Below are 13391 nucleotides of genomic sequence, written 5' to 3'. Positions count from 1 at the left end.
AATCTATTATGCTGAGTGAAATAAGTCAGAGAGAGAGAGAAAAACGCAGAATGGTCTCACTCATCTATGGGTTTTAAGAAAAATGAAAGACATTCTTGCAATAATAATTTTGAGACACAAAAGAGAAAAGAGCTAGAAGTTACAGCTCACCTTAGGAAGCTCACCACAAAGAGTGATGAGTTTAGTTCAAGAAATAACTACATTTTGAACTGTCCTAATAATGAGAATGTATGAGGGAAATGGAAAGCCTGTCTAGAGTACAGGCGGGGGTTGGGTGGGGAGGAGGGAGATTTGGGACATTGGTGATGGGAATGTTGCACTGGTGATGGGTGGTGTTCTTTACATGACTGAAACCAAACAAATCATATATGTAATCAAGGTGTTTAAATAAAATATAAAAAAAGAAGAAAAAAGATTAATTTAATGGCATTAAAACCAGACATTAGCTTTAGGAGTTTGATATCAGTTTTCAAGAGTTTACTGTTTTATGGTGTGGGCAGGTTAGAGGAAGATGAACTAAAAATAAATAAAACATTTATCACTACATTTGAAGGAAGTACAGAGAGAAAAGACCCTTTCTGTATATTTTTCTCTAGGTCACCTCATGCTGATGAGGTTTGTTCAAATGATTTGACCAGCCTAGTTGATTTATCAGTTTTATAGGAAAAACTAAAGAGACAAATACAAAGTATATGGAAAATAATTCACCTTTTAAGTAGTAGACCCTTATCTAAACTGACTACTGTTTGCTTGACTTTTAATCATTAGAGGAATTTCCCCTACTGAAGTTGAATAATGGACTCATAGGATAATATTACTGATTTTATCCTCATATGAAATCAGAAAATAGAACCATTTAGCTAAGCAAACTCCTCTGAATAATATTAAATCCTATGAAAATCATTTTACATTGATATATTGGGGATTTTTATTCCTGTGAATAGTAGGTCTTTTATTCAATTCAGGGAAATTGATTTATTATTTATTATTTTTAAATTTATTATTTTTTAATTTATTTTTTTATTTAACCAACTTTATTACATACATGATTGTGTTTGGGTTTCAGTCATGTAAAGAACACCACCCATCACCAGTGCAACATTCCCATCACCAATGTCCCAAATATCCCTCCTCCCCACCCAACTCCCGCCTGTACTCTAGACAGGCTTTCTATTTCCCTCGTACATTCTTATTATTAGGATAGTTCAAAACGTAGTTATTTCTCTAACTAAACTCATCCCTATTTGTGGTGAGCTTCATGAGGTGAGCTGTAACGTCCAGCCCTTCTCTTTTGTGTCTGAAAATTATTATTGCAAGAATGTCTTTCATATTTCTTAAAACCCATAGATGAGTGAGACTATTCTGCATCTTTCTTTCTCTCTCTGACTTATTTCACTCAGCATAATAGATTCTATGTACATCCATGTATAGGAAAATTTTATGACTTCATCTCTCCTGACAGCTGCATAATATTCCATTGTGTATATGTACCAGAGTTTCTTTACCCATTCATCTGGTGAAGGGTATCTTGGCTGTTTCCAGAGTCTTGCTGTGGTAAATAGTGCTGCAATGACTATAGGTGTAAGGAAGGGATTTTTGTATTGTATTTTTGTGTTCCTAGGGTATATTCCTAGGATTGTTATAGCTGGGTCGTATGGGAGCTCGATTTCCAGGTTTTGGAGGAATCTCCATATTGCTTTCCATAAAGGTTGAACTAGACGGCATTCCCACCAGCAGTGGATAAGAGTTCCTTTCTCTCCACATCCCACCAACACTGCTTGTTCTCATTCTTTGTGATGTGTGCCAATCTCTGGGGTGTGAGGTGGTACCTCATAGTTGTTTTGATTTGCATCTCCCTGATGATTAGGGATGTGGAGCATTTTTTCATGTGTCTTTTGGCCATATGTATTTCTTCTTTGTCAAAGTGTCTGTCCATTTTTTCTCCCCATTTTTTGATGGGATTAGATGTTTTTTTCTTGTAAAGTTCTGTCAGTGCCTTGTATATTTTGGAGATTAGCCCCTTATCTGATGGGTATTGGGTGAATAGTTTCTCCCATTCAGTGGGGGCTCTTGTATCCTGGGCGCTATTTCTTTTGAGGTGCAGAAGCTTCACAGTTTAATATATTCCCATCTGTTAATCTCTGCTTTCACTTGCTTGGAGAGTGCAGTTTCCTCTTTGAAGATGCCTTTAGTCTCAATGTCCTGGAGTGTTTTACCTACGTGTTGTTCTATATATCTTACGGTTTCGGGTCTGATATCAAGGTCTTTCATCCATTTGGATTTAAGCTTCATACATGATGTTAGCTGGGGGTATAAGTTCAATTTTTTTAAGTGGCTAGCCAGTTTTGCCAGCACCACTTGTTGAAGAGGCTTTCTTTGCTCCATTTAAGATTTCTTGCTCCTTTATCAAAACTTATGTGATTGTATGTCTGGGGAACATTCTCTGAGTATTCAAGCCTATTTCACTGATCTGAGGGCCTGTCTGATTCCAATACCATGCAGTTTTGATAACTATTGCTTTGTAGTACAGTTTAAAGTTGGGGAAAGTAATTCTTCCCATATTCTTTTTCCCAATGATTGCTTTAGCTATTCTAGGATGTTTATTGTTCCAAATGAATTTCAAAAATGCCTGATCCACTTCTTTGAAGAATGTCATGGGTATCTTCAGAGGGATCACATTAAATCTGTACAATGCTTTGGGGAGTATTGCCATTTTAATGATGTTAATACTGCCAATCCATGAGCAGGGTATGTGCTTCCATTTCTGCGTGCCCTCTCTTGTTTCTTGCAGCAGAGTTTTATAGTTTTTTTTGTATAGGTCCTTCACATTTTTAGTCAAGTTGATTCCAAGATATTTGAGTTATGTGGCATTATTGTGAATGGGGTTGTTTTCTTAATGTCCATTTCTTCCTTATTACTGTTGGTGTATAGAAAGGCCATTGATTTTTGTGTGTTAATTTTGTAGCCTACCACTTTGCTATATGAGTCTATTGTTTCTAGAAGCTTTTTCATAGAGACTTTAGGGTGTTCTAAGTAGAGTATCATGTCATCAAACAGGGAGAGCTTGACTTCTTCCTTTCCTATCTGGATTCCCTTGATATCTTTTTCTTGCCTAATTGCTATAGCAAGTACTTACAGTGCTATGTTGAATAGGAGTGGTGAGAGAGGACAGCCTTGTCTTGTGCCAGAATTTAGAGGAAAGGCTTTTAGTTTTTCTCCATTGAGGACAATATTTGCCTCTGGCTTGTGGTAGATAGCCTTAACTATATTGAGAAAGGTTCCTTCCATTTCCATCTTGCTGAGAGTTTTGATCAAGAATAGGTGTTGGACCTTATCAAATGCTTTCTCTGTCTATTGATATGATCATGTAATTTTAATTTTTCTTGTTGTTGATGTTGTGTATTATGTTGATAGATTTACAGATGTTAAACCATCCTTGCATACCTGGAATGAAACCTACTTGATCATAGTGGACGATCTTCTTAATGAGGCATTGAATCCTATTTGCCAGGATTTTGTTGAGGATCTTTGCATCTGTATTCTTCAGCGATATTGGTCTGTAATTTTCTTTTTTGGTAGCATCTCTGTCTCGTTTAGGTATCAAGGTGATGCTGGCTTCATAAAAGCTATTTGGAAGTGTTCCTGTTTTTTCGATTTCATGAAGAGTCTTGCCAGGATTGGTAGAAGTTCCTCTTGAATGGTTTGAAAGAATTCATTAGTAAATCCATCTGGGCCTGGGCTTTTGTTTTTGGGCAGACATTTGATTACTGTCTTTATTTCGTCAATAGTGATGGGGGTGTTTAGATATGCTACATCCTCTGCATTCAACCATGGAAGATTATAAGAGTCCAAGAATTTATCCATTTCTTCCAGGTTTTTCTTTTTAGTGGCATAGAGTTTCTCAAAGTAGTTTCTGATTACCCTTTGAATCTCAATCATATCAGTAGTGATCTCTCCTTTTTCATTCCTAATATGATTTATCATGTTTCTCTCTCTTTCTTTGTTAGTTTTGCCAGTGGTCTATCAATCTTGTTTATTTTTTCAAAGAACCAATTTCTGCTTTCTTCGATCTTTTGGATTGTTTTTTGCATTTCCACTTCATTGATTTCTGCACTCAACTTTGTTATTTCCTTCTGCCTCCCTATTTTTGGGTCCTTTTGTTGAACATTTTATAATTCTATGAGTTGCGTCATTAAGCTATTAAGTAGGCCCCTTCTTCTTTCCTGATGTGTGCTTTCAAAGCTATAAATTTTCCTCTCAGTACTGCTTTTGCTGTGTCCCATAGGTTATGATAGTTTGTGTTTCTATTGTCATTTGTTTTCAGGAAGGTTTTGATTTCCTCTTTGATTTCATCTCGGACCCACTGGTTATTCAGTATTAGGCTGTTTAACTTCCAGGTATTAAAGTTTTTCTTCTGTGTCTCTTTGTATTTCACATATAATTTCAGGGCCTTGTGGTCAGTGAAGGTAGCCTGCAAAATTTCTATCCTCTTGATATTATGGAGGTATGTTTTATGTGCTAGTATATAGTCTCTCCTGGAGCATGTCCCATGTACATTAGAGAAGAATGTGTATTCAAGCTTCTGGCGATGGAGTGTCCTTTATATATCTACTAGGCCTCTTTCTTCCTTTTCTCTGTTCAGGTCCTGTATATTCTTGTTGGGTTTCAGTCTGGTTGACCTGTCAAGTGTTGACAATGCCGTGTTGAGGTCTCCCACAATTATTGTGTTGTTATTGATATTATTTTTCAGATTTGTCAACAATTTTTTAAAATATTTTGCTGGTCCCTCATTCGATGCATATGTTTAGGAGAGTGATTTCTCCCTGCTGTACATATCCCTTGATTAATACAAAATGTCTATCTTTGTCCCTTACAACTTTCCTAATTATAAAGTTTGCATCATCTGATATTAGTATGGCCACTCCAGCTTTTTTATTGGGTGTTTATTGCTTGGATTATTTTCCTCCAGCCTTTTATTTTGAGTCTATGTTTGTTTTGACTATTCAGGTGCATTTCTTGTAGGCATCAGAAGTTTGGATTGTGTTTTTTGATCCATTTAGCCACTCTGTGTCTCTTAACTGGTGCATTTAGTCCATTGACATCGAAAGAATTGTCCTGGGAGTTAGTGCCATCTTTATATCGAAGTTTGGTGTGTCTATTGTGAGTCTTGTCTTAAAGTAGGCTGTTCAGTTTTTCTTTTAAGAATGGTTTTAAGTCTGTAAAGTTTCTGAGCTGTTGTTTGTCTGTGAAACCATGTGTTGTTCCTTCAAACCTGAAAGTGAGTTTTGCTGGGTGCAGTATTCTAGGCAAAACATTTATTTCATTGAGTTTTGTTACTATGTCCCATCACTGCCTTCTGGCCTTGAATGTTTCTGGTGACAGGTCTGCAGTAAATCTCAAGGATGTTCCCTTGAATGTAACTTCTCTTTTCGATCTTGCTGCTTTCAGAATTCTGTCTCTATCTGTGGGATTTGTCATTGTGACTAGGATGTGTCTTAGGGTGTTTTTTCTGGGGTCTCTTTTATTTGGTACTCTTTGGGCATGTAGGATTTGATCACATGTATTCATTAGCTCTGGTAGTTTCTATTTAATGATGTTCTTGACCGTTGATTCTTCCTGTTGATTTTCTTCCTGGGTCTCTGGGACTCCAATGAATCTTAAGTTGTTTCTGTTGAGCTTATCATAGACTTCTATTTTCATCTGTTCCTATTCTTTGAGCAGTTTTTCCATTGTTTGATCATTTGCTTTAAGGCTTTTTTCCAATTTCTTCTGCTGTATGGAATTGTTATTCATCTCATCTTTCAGTGTACTAATTCTATCCTCAGCTGCTTTTAACCTGTGGGAAAGCTCAACCTTGTTTTTCTTCAATTCCTCCACTGAGTTCTTCAGACCTGTTATTTGACCTGAAATTTCAGTTTGGAGTTTTCTGATTTCTATCTTCATATTCTCTTGATTCTTATTAGAGTTCTCTTCTATACTTTCTTTGAGTTCTTTGAACATCTTCTATATGCGACTCTAAACTCCTTATCTGAGAGACTTGGGCTTAGGTCTCTTAACCGCTTGTGTTGTTGTTAAGAAAGGACAGAAATATCCAAGCCAAAGTCAACAACAATGAAATCATGAAATCCAAATTTTCTATCCAAACTTGGCAGGGGGCTAGAGTGGTGGCACAAGAAGTAAGGCGTTTGCTTTACATGCGGCTAACCAGGCACAAACCATGGTTCTATCTCCCTGCTTCTCATGTGGTCCCCAAGACAGAAGTTTTTTAGCGCATAGCTAGTAGTAACCCCTGAGCGTCACCGGGTCCAAAACAAACAAACAAACAACAAACAAAATGATGGTGGCAGGCTGGGGTGGGCGATGGTGCCATAGGATTCATTCTGGGAATATTGATGGAGGGAGATTGACACTGGTGGCGGAATTGGTGAAACACTGTATTCTAAAACACAACTATGAATAACTTTGTAAATCATAATAATTTAAATAAAACATTTAAAAGATAAGCTATGAAATTTATTTTGAAAAATTAATTTTGTATTAGCTCATAAATATTCATTATGTGAGCATTCTCATGGAAAATTAGTAATTCCTCTGAGACATATAGACATATAAATTCATGGTGATGAATATCAATGATGGTATTTTGTGGGAATTTGTCTGGTTGGTTTCCCCAGCTTGAAGGCCTGCAGCCTGCTTGAGCCATCTGAAGTTAATGGTATTGGACTGTGTACTTGTTCTTGCAGACCTGAAATGGAATGTTCAGCAGCAAGGATAAGGGCACAAGAAACCAGCGGAGTCAAGGCATTTCTGCCAGAAGGCTTAATGTAGTCTCTTGGATCTTAGAGAGCCAGCCAAGTTTTTCACTTCTTCTAAAGACTAAGCTGCTTTCCCTGCTGCTTTTATTAGCCAGAGTTTAACATATTTCAGCTGAGGGGTAGGACTGACCTAATTAACGGTACTTTTACTAATTAACTCAGAAAAGGTGAAAGTAAAAAGTAAAAAGTTATTTTACAGGTGACTATATTTTACAGATCAAAATCGTATTTTAGTATTTCTTTTGTTTGTTTTTGGGAGCCACACCTGGTGATGCACAGGAGTTACTCCTGGCTATACTCTCAGAAATCACTCCTGGCTTGGGGGACTATATGGGATGCCAAGTGATCAAACCAAGGTCCGTCCTTGGTCAGCCGCGTGCAAGGCAAAGTCCCTACTGCTGTGCCACTGCTCCGGCCCCAGTATTTCATTTTTATATGTGAGTGTTTTCAATTGGAAGTCCATGTATATTATAAGTTTTTTTTGTGATTTTTTTGGGCCACACCCACAGTGTCAGGGGTTACTCCTGGCTGTCTCTGCTCAGAAATAGCTCCTGGCAGGCACAGGGGACCATATGGGACACCGGGATTCAACCAACCACCTTTGGTCCTGGATCGGCTGCTTGCAAGGCAAACAACACTGTGCTAACTCTCCGGGCCCTTTTTGTGATTTTTTTTATACTTGGTTTTAAATTTGTTTAGATACAAAATGATTGGCTATGTCAGTTCTACAGTACAATTAAAATTACAATGAAATTAATACAATATATTGAATTTTTATGGTTTTAGGAGCTATTCCTAATAAAAATCAAATATAGAACCTTAAAATGTGTTTCTATAAATTGGTTGTAGAAAGATGTTTAGAAATTTTATATTGCTAAGACTCCATTCTTCTTTATATTTTGCTTTAAAACATAATAAATTTAAATTTGATTTGAAAAAGTAAGCTTAATTTCAAGTATCTATTCATGGTTTTGGTTGACAGAGGTTATCTTAGTTATTTTAGTAACATTTTAATATATTATGCTTTCACTCATTTGAGCAGAATTCTTCAAAATCTTGGTTTAGAAGGAGAGTAATAACAAATACTAATATATTTATGATGATTCACCACTTCATTTTTCTTTTCTGTGAATTTTTTTCAGAAATTGAAAAATTTCAAAGTAGTGATATAAGAAAAGAAGATGAAGAAAAGAAATACCTTGATGTTATCAGCAACAAAAACATAAAACTCTCAGAAAGGGTGCTGATTCCTGTCAAACAATATCCAAAGGTACTGCAATATACACTTTGTTCTTATAGAATTGAGAAAAATGATAAAATTAAGACAATATTTTATTTATTACCTTTCATGGTTAAAGAAAAGCTTATAATATAGTGTAAATATATATATAATTCTGACATAGAGAAATATAGTCTCTACAAAGAAGATAAAAATTATTTTCCACTAAAGACTAGGTTTTTTTCTGTGAATGTGGAAAATAAATATTTTTACACATAAAGATTCAGAATTTGCCTTCATAAATGTGTATAACTTGATTATAATTTGAATCTTGTTAAGAATATATTTTCTCATTATATTAAAAGCAATATAATTATGGATGCCAAATATAATCCATTAGCTAAATAGAATTATCTAGGATGCTAATATCATATTCTTGGACCTTTAGCTATTAATCACACAACTTCAATATTTGAGGATCATTTACAAGAATAATCATGGATTTATTCTCTGGAAAATCCTTCTTTGGGCCTGGAGTGATAATATAGATGGGGTAGAGAACTTTAGTCCATGTGGCTGTCCTAGGATTTATCTCCAGCAACGTGTATGCATCCTTGATTTCATCAAGAGTGATCCCAAACTACATAGCCAGGAATAATCCCTGAGCACCACCAAATATGGCCCAAATACAAAATAAATAATTGAATGAAAATAAATAGGAAAAGAAATGTATCTTTGTTAGATATATGTAATGCTGATCTTTATTACTAAAATATAATAGTTATATATACAGAATTTAGCAGTATAGAATTACCAACTATATTAATAAATTCTAATATTTAAAATAAAATTTTAAATTAATTTAGTTAATATGAAATTGGAAACTCATATTTAAATAGGTAATTTATTTTCGGAACAGTAAATCTAAAGCAGGTACTATGTAATTATCCTCATTCCAAAGTTAACAATAAATACCATAGTTTACCAAGTGTATTTTAACATGGTGAATTTTTGTATATATAATTAAGTAAAATTTTGTGTTTTATGACTGGGATTCAGTCATAAAAAGTACACACCCCTTCACACTCAGTTCTACTTTCAAAACATCAGTGCCCTACCATATCCCTCATTCTCCATTCCCTGCCTATCTTTGAGACAGACATTCTATTTATTTCACTCACTACCATTTTCATGATAGTTCTTGGAGTATTTATTTCTCTAACTGTTCTCACCAATCTTTGTGGAAAGTTTCATATCATGGGCTATCTTTCTGGCCCTCATCACTATTATCTCTGGGAATTATTAACATACTGTTATTTATTTTAATTAAATACCACAGATAGTGAGACTATTCTGTGTCTCTCATTCAGACTCATTTTATTCAGGATAAAAGTTTCCATGAACATCCATATAGAGGAAGATTTTATTACTTCATTTTTTCCTGACACCTGCATAGGGTTTTATTATGTAGCTGTACCAGAGTTTCTTTAGCCACTCAGCTGTTGTCAGGCACCTGGAATGAATACTATCGTGCAGAGGGCATTTTTCCATAGCATTTTTGTGTTCTTAGGGTATATCCCTCAGAATGGTATTGCTAGATCATATGGGAGCTCAATTTCCAGTTTTTTGAGGAATCTCCATATTCTTTTTCATAAAACATATTGTTTTCTAGATGGCATTCCCAACAGCTATTAATGAGAGTTCCTTTCTTCTCATATCCCTTTTAGCACTGATTATTCTTGTTTGTGAGGTGTACCAGTCTCTGTGGCAGAGATGGTACCTTACTGTTGTTTTGATTTGTACCTTCCCAATGATCAGAAATGTAGAACATTTTTTCTTGTGCGTTTTGTCCATCTGTATTTCTTTGAGATAGGATCTTTTTATGTATTGTCCTCATTTTGATGTGGTTAGTTGTTTTTGTCTAGTTAGGTTTTGTCAGTATCTTGTATATCTAGATATTTGCTCCTTATTTGATTGGTATTGGGTGAATAGATTTTCCCATTCTGTGGGGGACCTCTATATACTAGTTACTGTTTCCTTTGACGTTCAGAAACTTCTCAACTTAATGTAGTCTCATTTTTTATCTTTGTTTTCTCCTTTAGGATGCCTTTAGCATCAATGTCATGGAATGTTTTACTTATGTATTCTTCTATATGCTTTATGGTTCTCCATATGATTTCAAGGTATATATTTTAAATTTGATCTTGTACATGTTGTTAGCTGTGCATGAGGTCTCATTAACTTTTTTGCATATGCTGACCAGTTTTCACCACACCACTTGTTGAAGAGGCTTTCCTTGCTCCATTTTGCGTTTCTTGCCCCTTTATCAAAGATTAATTGACTGCATGTTTGTGGTACATTCTCTAGATACTAAAGTCTATTTCATTAATCTAAGGGTACTTTTTATACCATGCTGTTTTAATGACTATAGATTTCTAATACAATTTAAAATTGGGGAAAGTGATGCCTCCCATCTTCTTTTTTATAAGGGTTGCTTTAGCTATTCTTGGGTGTTTATTGTTCGAAATGAATTTCAGGAGTGTTTTATCAATCAACTTCTTTGAAGAATGTCAAGGGTATCCTAAAAAGATATGATGCTAGATTTTGCCAGCATGGAATTTGGGGAACTCAAGGCTGACGGCCTTCTGCCTAGCTTGGGGGTTGCTGGGAGTTGCTGGGTTGCGCTGGGATGCACTAAGTAGTCACTGGTAACTTTTTATCTCACTGGTCTATGATTAAGGTATGTTTTGCATATGCAAGATGTCTATCTTGTATTTTGTCCTTGTCCAAGACCTTACAAGCTCATTTCTAGTCCTTCACTCCCTCACCCCCAACTTCATTACCCCACATTTACCTTCAGTATTACACAGGCCAAATCACAGACCAAAGTGGTGCACCAGATTTAACACCCTCCAACTATGTCAAAAGACATAAAATATCTTCTATGTGTTTCCTTAACAGCTATAACTGTTACTAAATATTCTCTTAAACAGTGACGATTTTCCCCACGTTTTGTCTGTTTTCTCTTTGTAATCTGTTCAATAAGGAATTCTGGTAGAAGAGTCCCACAGTTTAAAGTTATGTTGGAACCAAGTTTCGGGGCTTGTTGGGCTTGTTCTAGCTGCCCCCGTATGTCATATGCACCAATAAAGACATGGAGCATTGTTCCTTTTTTGCATAAGCATATTGAAATGGAAAATACTATACATACAAATAAATTCTTATCTATAGAGATAGGAACACACAAATCTTGTATGCAATGGGCCTTTACACCCTGAACATTTTCATAATGACCTGGCTCAGGCCTCAGAAGAATGAGCATTCTTCATTCACCCATGAACCAGGGATGCCATCTACGAAACAACCACGGTTGTCTATAACATCATATGGAAGCAATCCTCTATCAGGTAAGATCCTATTACTGCTCTCGATTGACCTACTCAAAAGAGACTTCCCTTAACACTCAGAAGACTTAACAACAATGACCTACATCAGGACAGGGCTCTCTGCATTGCCCTCTAATTGTGAGGTGAAACTAGAGGATGCTACACATCATCATGACTTTGATGTATGATATGTACAGATTCAAGGATCTTTAACTATAAAAACCTGACACCAACAACAGTGACTGTTGTGAAAAATAAAATTGTATTGGCACTACAGACAATGATTTGAGTTGGATGCCTGGAGCCTAGAGTTCATCTTATGCCAGAAAACTTCAGAGGTAAGGTCTCTTTGTATTTAGGCCAAGACTTTTCCTTTCCATGTCCCCCATATTTTGCTGGCCTATGAAAACAACAATTACCACTCTAACACCATTTTGCTGTGCTCCTTTGACTCTAATTCTTAAAAAAACAATTAAACTTTTGAGGTTAACTTAAATTAATATGCATGTGTATGGAACTTAAAAATATTATGCTTTCAATGTTAAAGGAATTACATAAATTTTGTGGCTTTAGATTGTTTTTTTTTTTGTACTGCTAATAAATGTTATAATGTACTACAATCTGGGGGCTTGAGGGACAAAGTAATTGTTTATGTGTTTTGTTTTATTTTGAAAAATAAACACAATACAGTGAATTAAGTGTTAAAATATATATTCAATTAAATTTTACCAGAAATTTATCTTTTTTAATTTATAAGTATTTTGATATTTACTTAATTTTATTTTGGGGGAATTGGGCCACACCCAGTGGTGTTCAAGGGTTATTCTGGCTTGGTGCTCATACATCACTCCTGGCAGGCTCAGTGGACCACATGGGCTGTCATGGATCAAACCCAGGTCATTCTCAGGTTAGTAGTATGAAAGACAATTTTCCTCTGTGCTATTGCTCAGGCCTTTTTGGTAATTTTGAATATGCTGTGTATTTAATACATCTGAATATTACAAATTAGATCTATTTTCCAGAAAAAAATCTGAGAATCAATATAGACTCACTTATTGAGTTGACCTGCAGTTTTACTGTTTTTTACAATTTAACAATAAAATTACACTGTCCTTTAGAAAATCAAATATATTTTACATGAGGTGGTGTTTCTTTCCTGCTTTATGATACTTACCCACTTATCAAAATTTTCATTCAAGCTGAGTTTAGATGATGAACATATCTAAAGATGAGACATTTAAAGTATGTTTATGAACTGTAAACTATGTGGTATGTATGATGATAAGAATGCTTAAGAATTTATGGAATTAAAGTTTAATCATTTATAATAAAAATGATTTATGCCTCAGAGTACACGGGAGAGAAACCTTTATTTTATAGATTTTTTGAGAGCCATCTCTCTCTTTCTTTGATGTCTGCTGCCTGTTAGAACTGGTAATTAATATGATGATGGCATAGTCTTGTCCCAGAAAGGGCAATGAAACACTGGGAGTTCTTGAAAAAACAAATTACTACCTGACTTTCTACATGACCTTTTCAGAGTATAGATTGTTTTAATTGGACTCCAGTTCTATGCTAAGTTGCTGCTTTAATTGAGTAATACAAAGAATCAGAACACAAGTTCAAGATTTTAAATTATAGAAAATGAAAAAATATTTATGATCAAGTACATTAAGAATGATTTTTCCAGCTCCAGTGACTTATGCTTCTTCAATTATGATAGCTATGCTACATTTATCTGTATATATACATATAATATACATATATATTTAATTATTTTAATGGACCAGAACAATAACACAATTGATAGGGCACTTGCCTTACACGAGGCTAACGAGACTGACACAGGTTCTATCTCTGGCATCCTGGGATTCTCTGAGCCTTCCAGGAGCTATTTCTTAGCATAGAGATAGGAATAACCCTTGAACACCTCTGGTTGTGACCCAAAATCCATAAAACTTATTTTATTTA

The 13391-nt window shown here is 35.2% G+C and overlaps 1 protein-coding gene across 1 annotated transcript in view; it reads left to right on the top strand.

The window, feature by feature from the left end:
• KHDRBS2 (KH RNA binding domain containing, signal transduction associated 2) overlaps positions 1 to 13391 on the top strand; it is a 412537-nt gene that overhangs the window by 81593 nt on the left and 317553 nt on the right. The window contains exon 2 of the mRNA XM_049776928.1: positions 7958 to 8085. Within this exon, the coding sequence (XP_049632885.1) occupies positions 7958 to 8085 (128 nt within the window). The remainder of the gene's footprint in view (positions 1 to 7957; positions 8086 to 13391) is intronic.

Source organism: Suncus etruscus, chromosome 7, assembly GCF_024139225.1.
Source record: "Suncus etruscus isolate mSunEtr1 chromosome 7, mSunEtr1.pri.cur, whole genome shotgun sequence".
Lineage (NCBI taxonomy): Eukaryota > Metazoa > Chordata > Mammalia > Eulipotyphla > Soricidae > Suncus > Suncus etruscus.
Note: the sequence above shows the minus strand (reverse complement) of the source record. Positions and strands in the feature narration are given on the sequence as shown.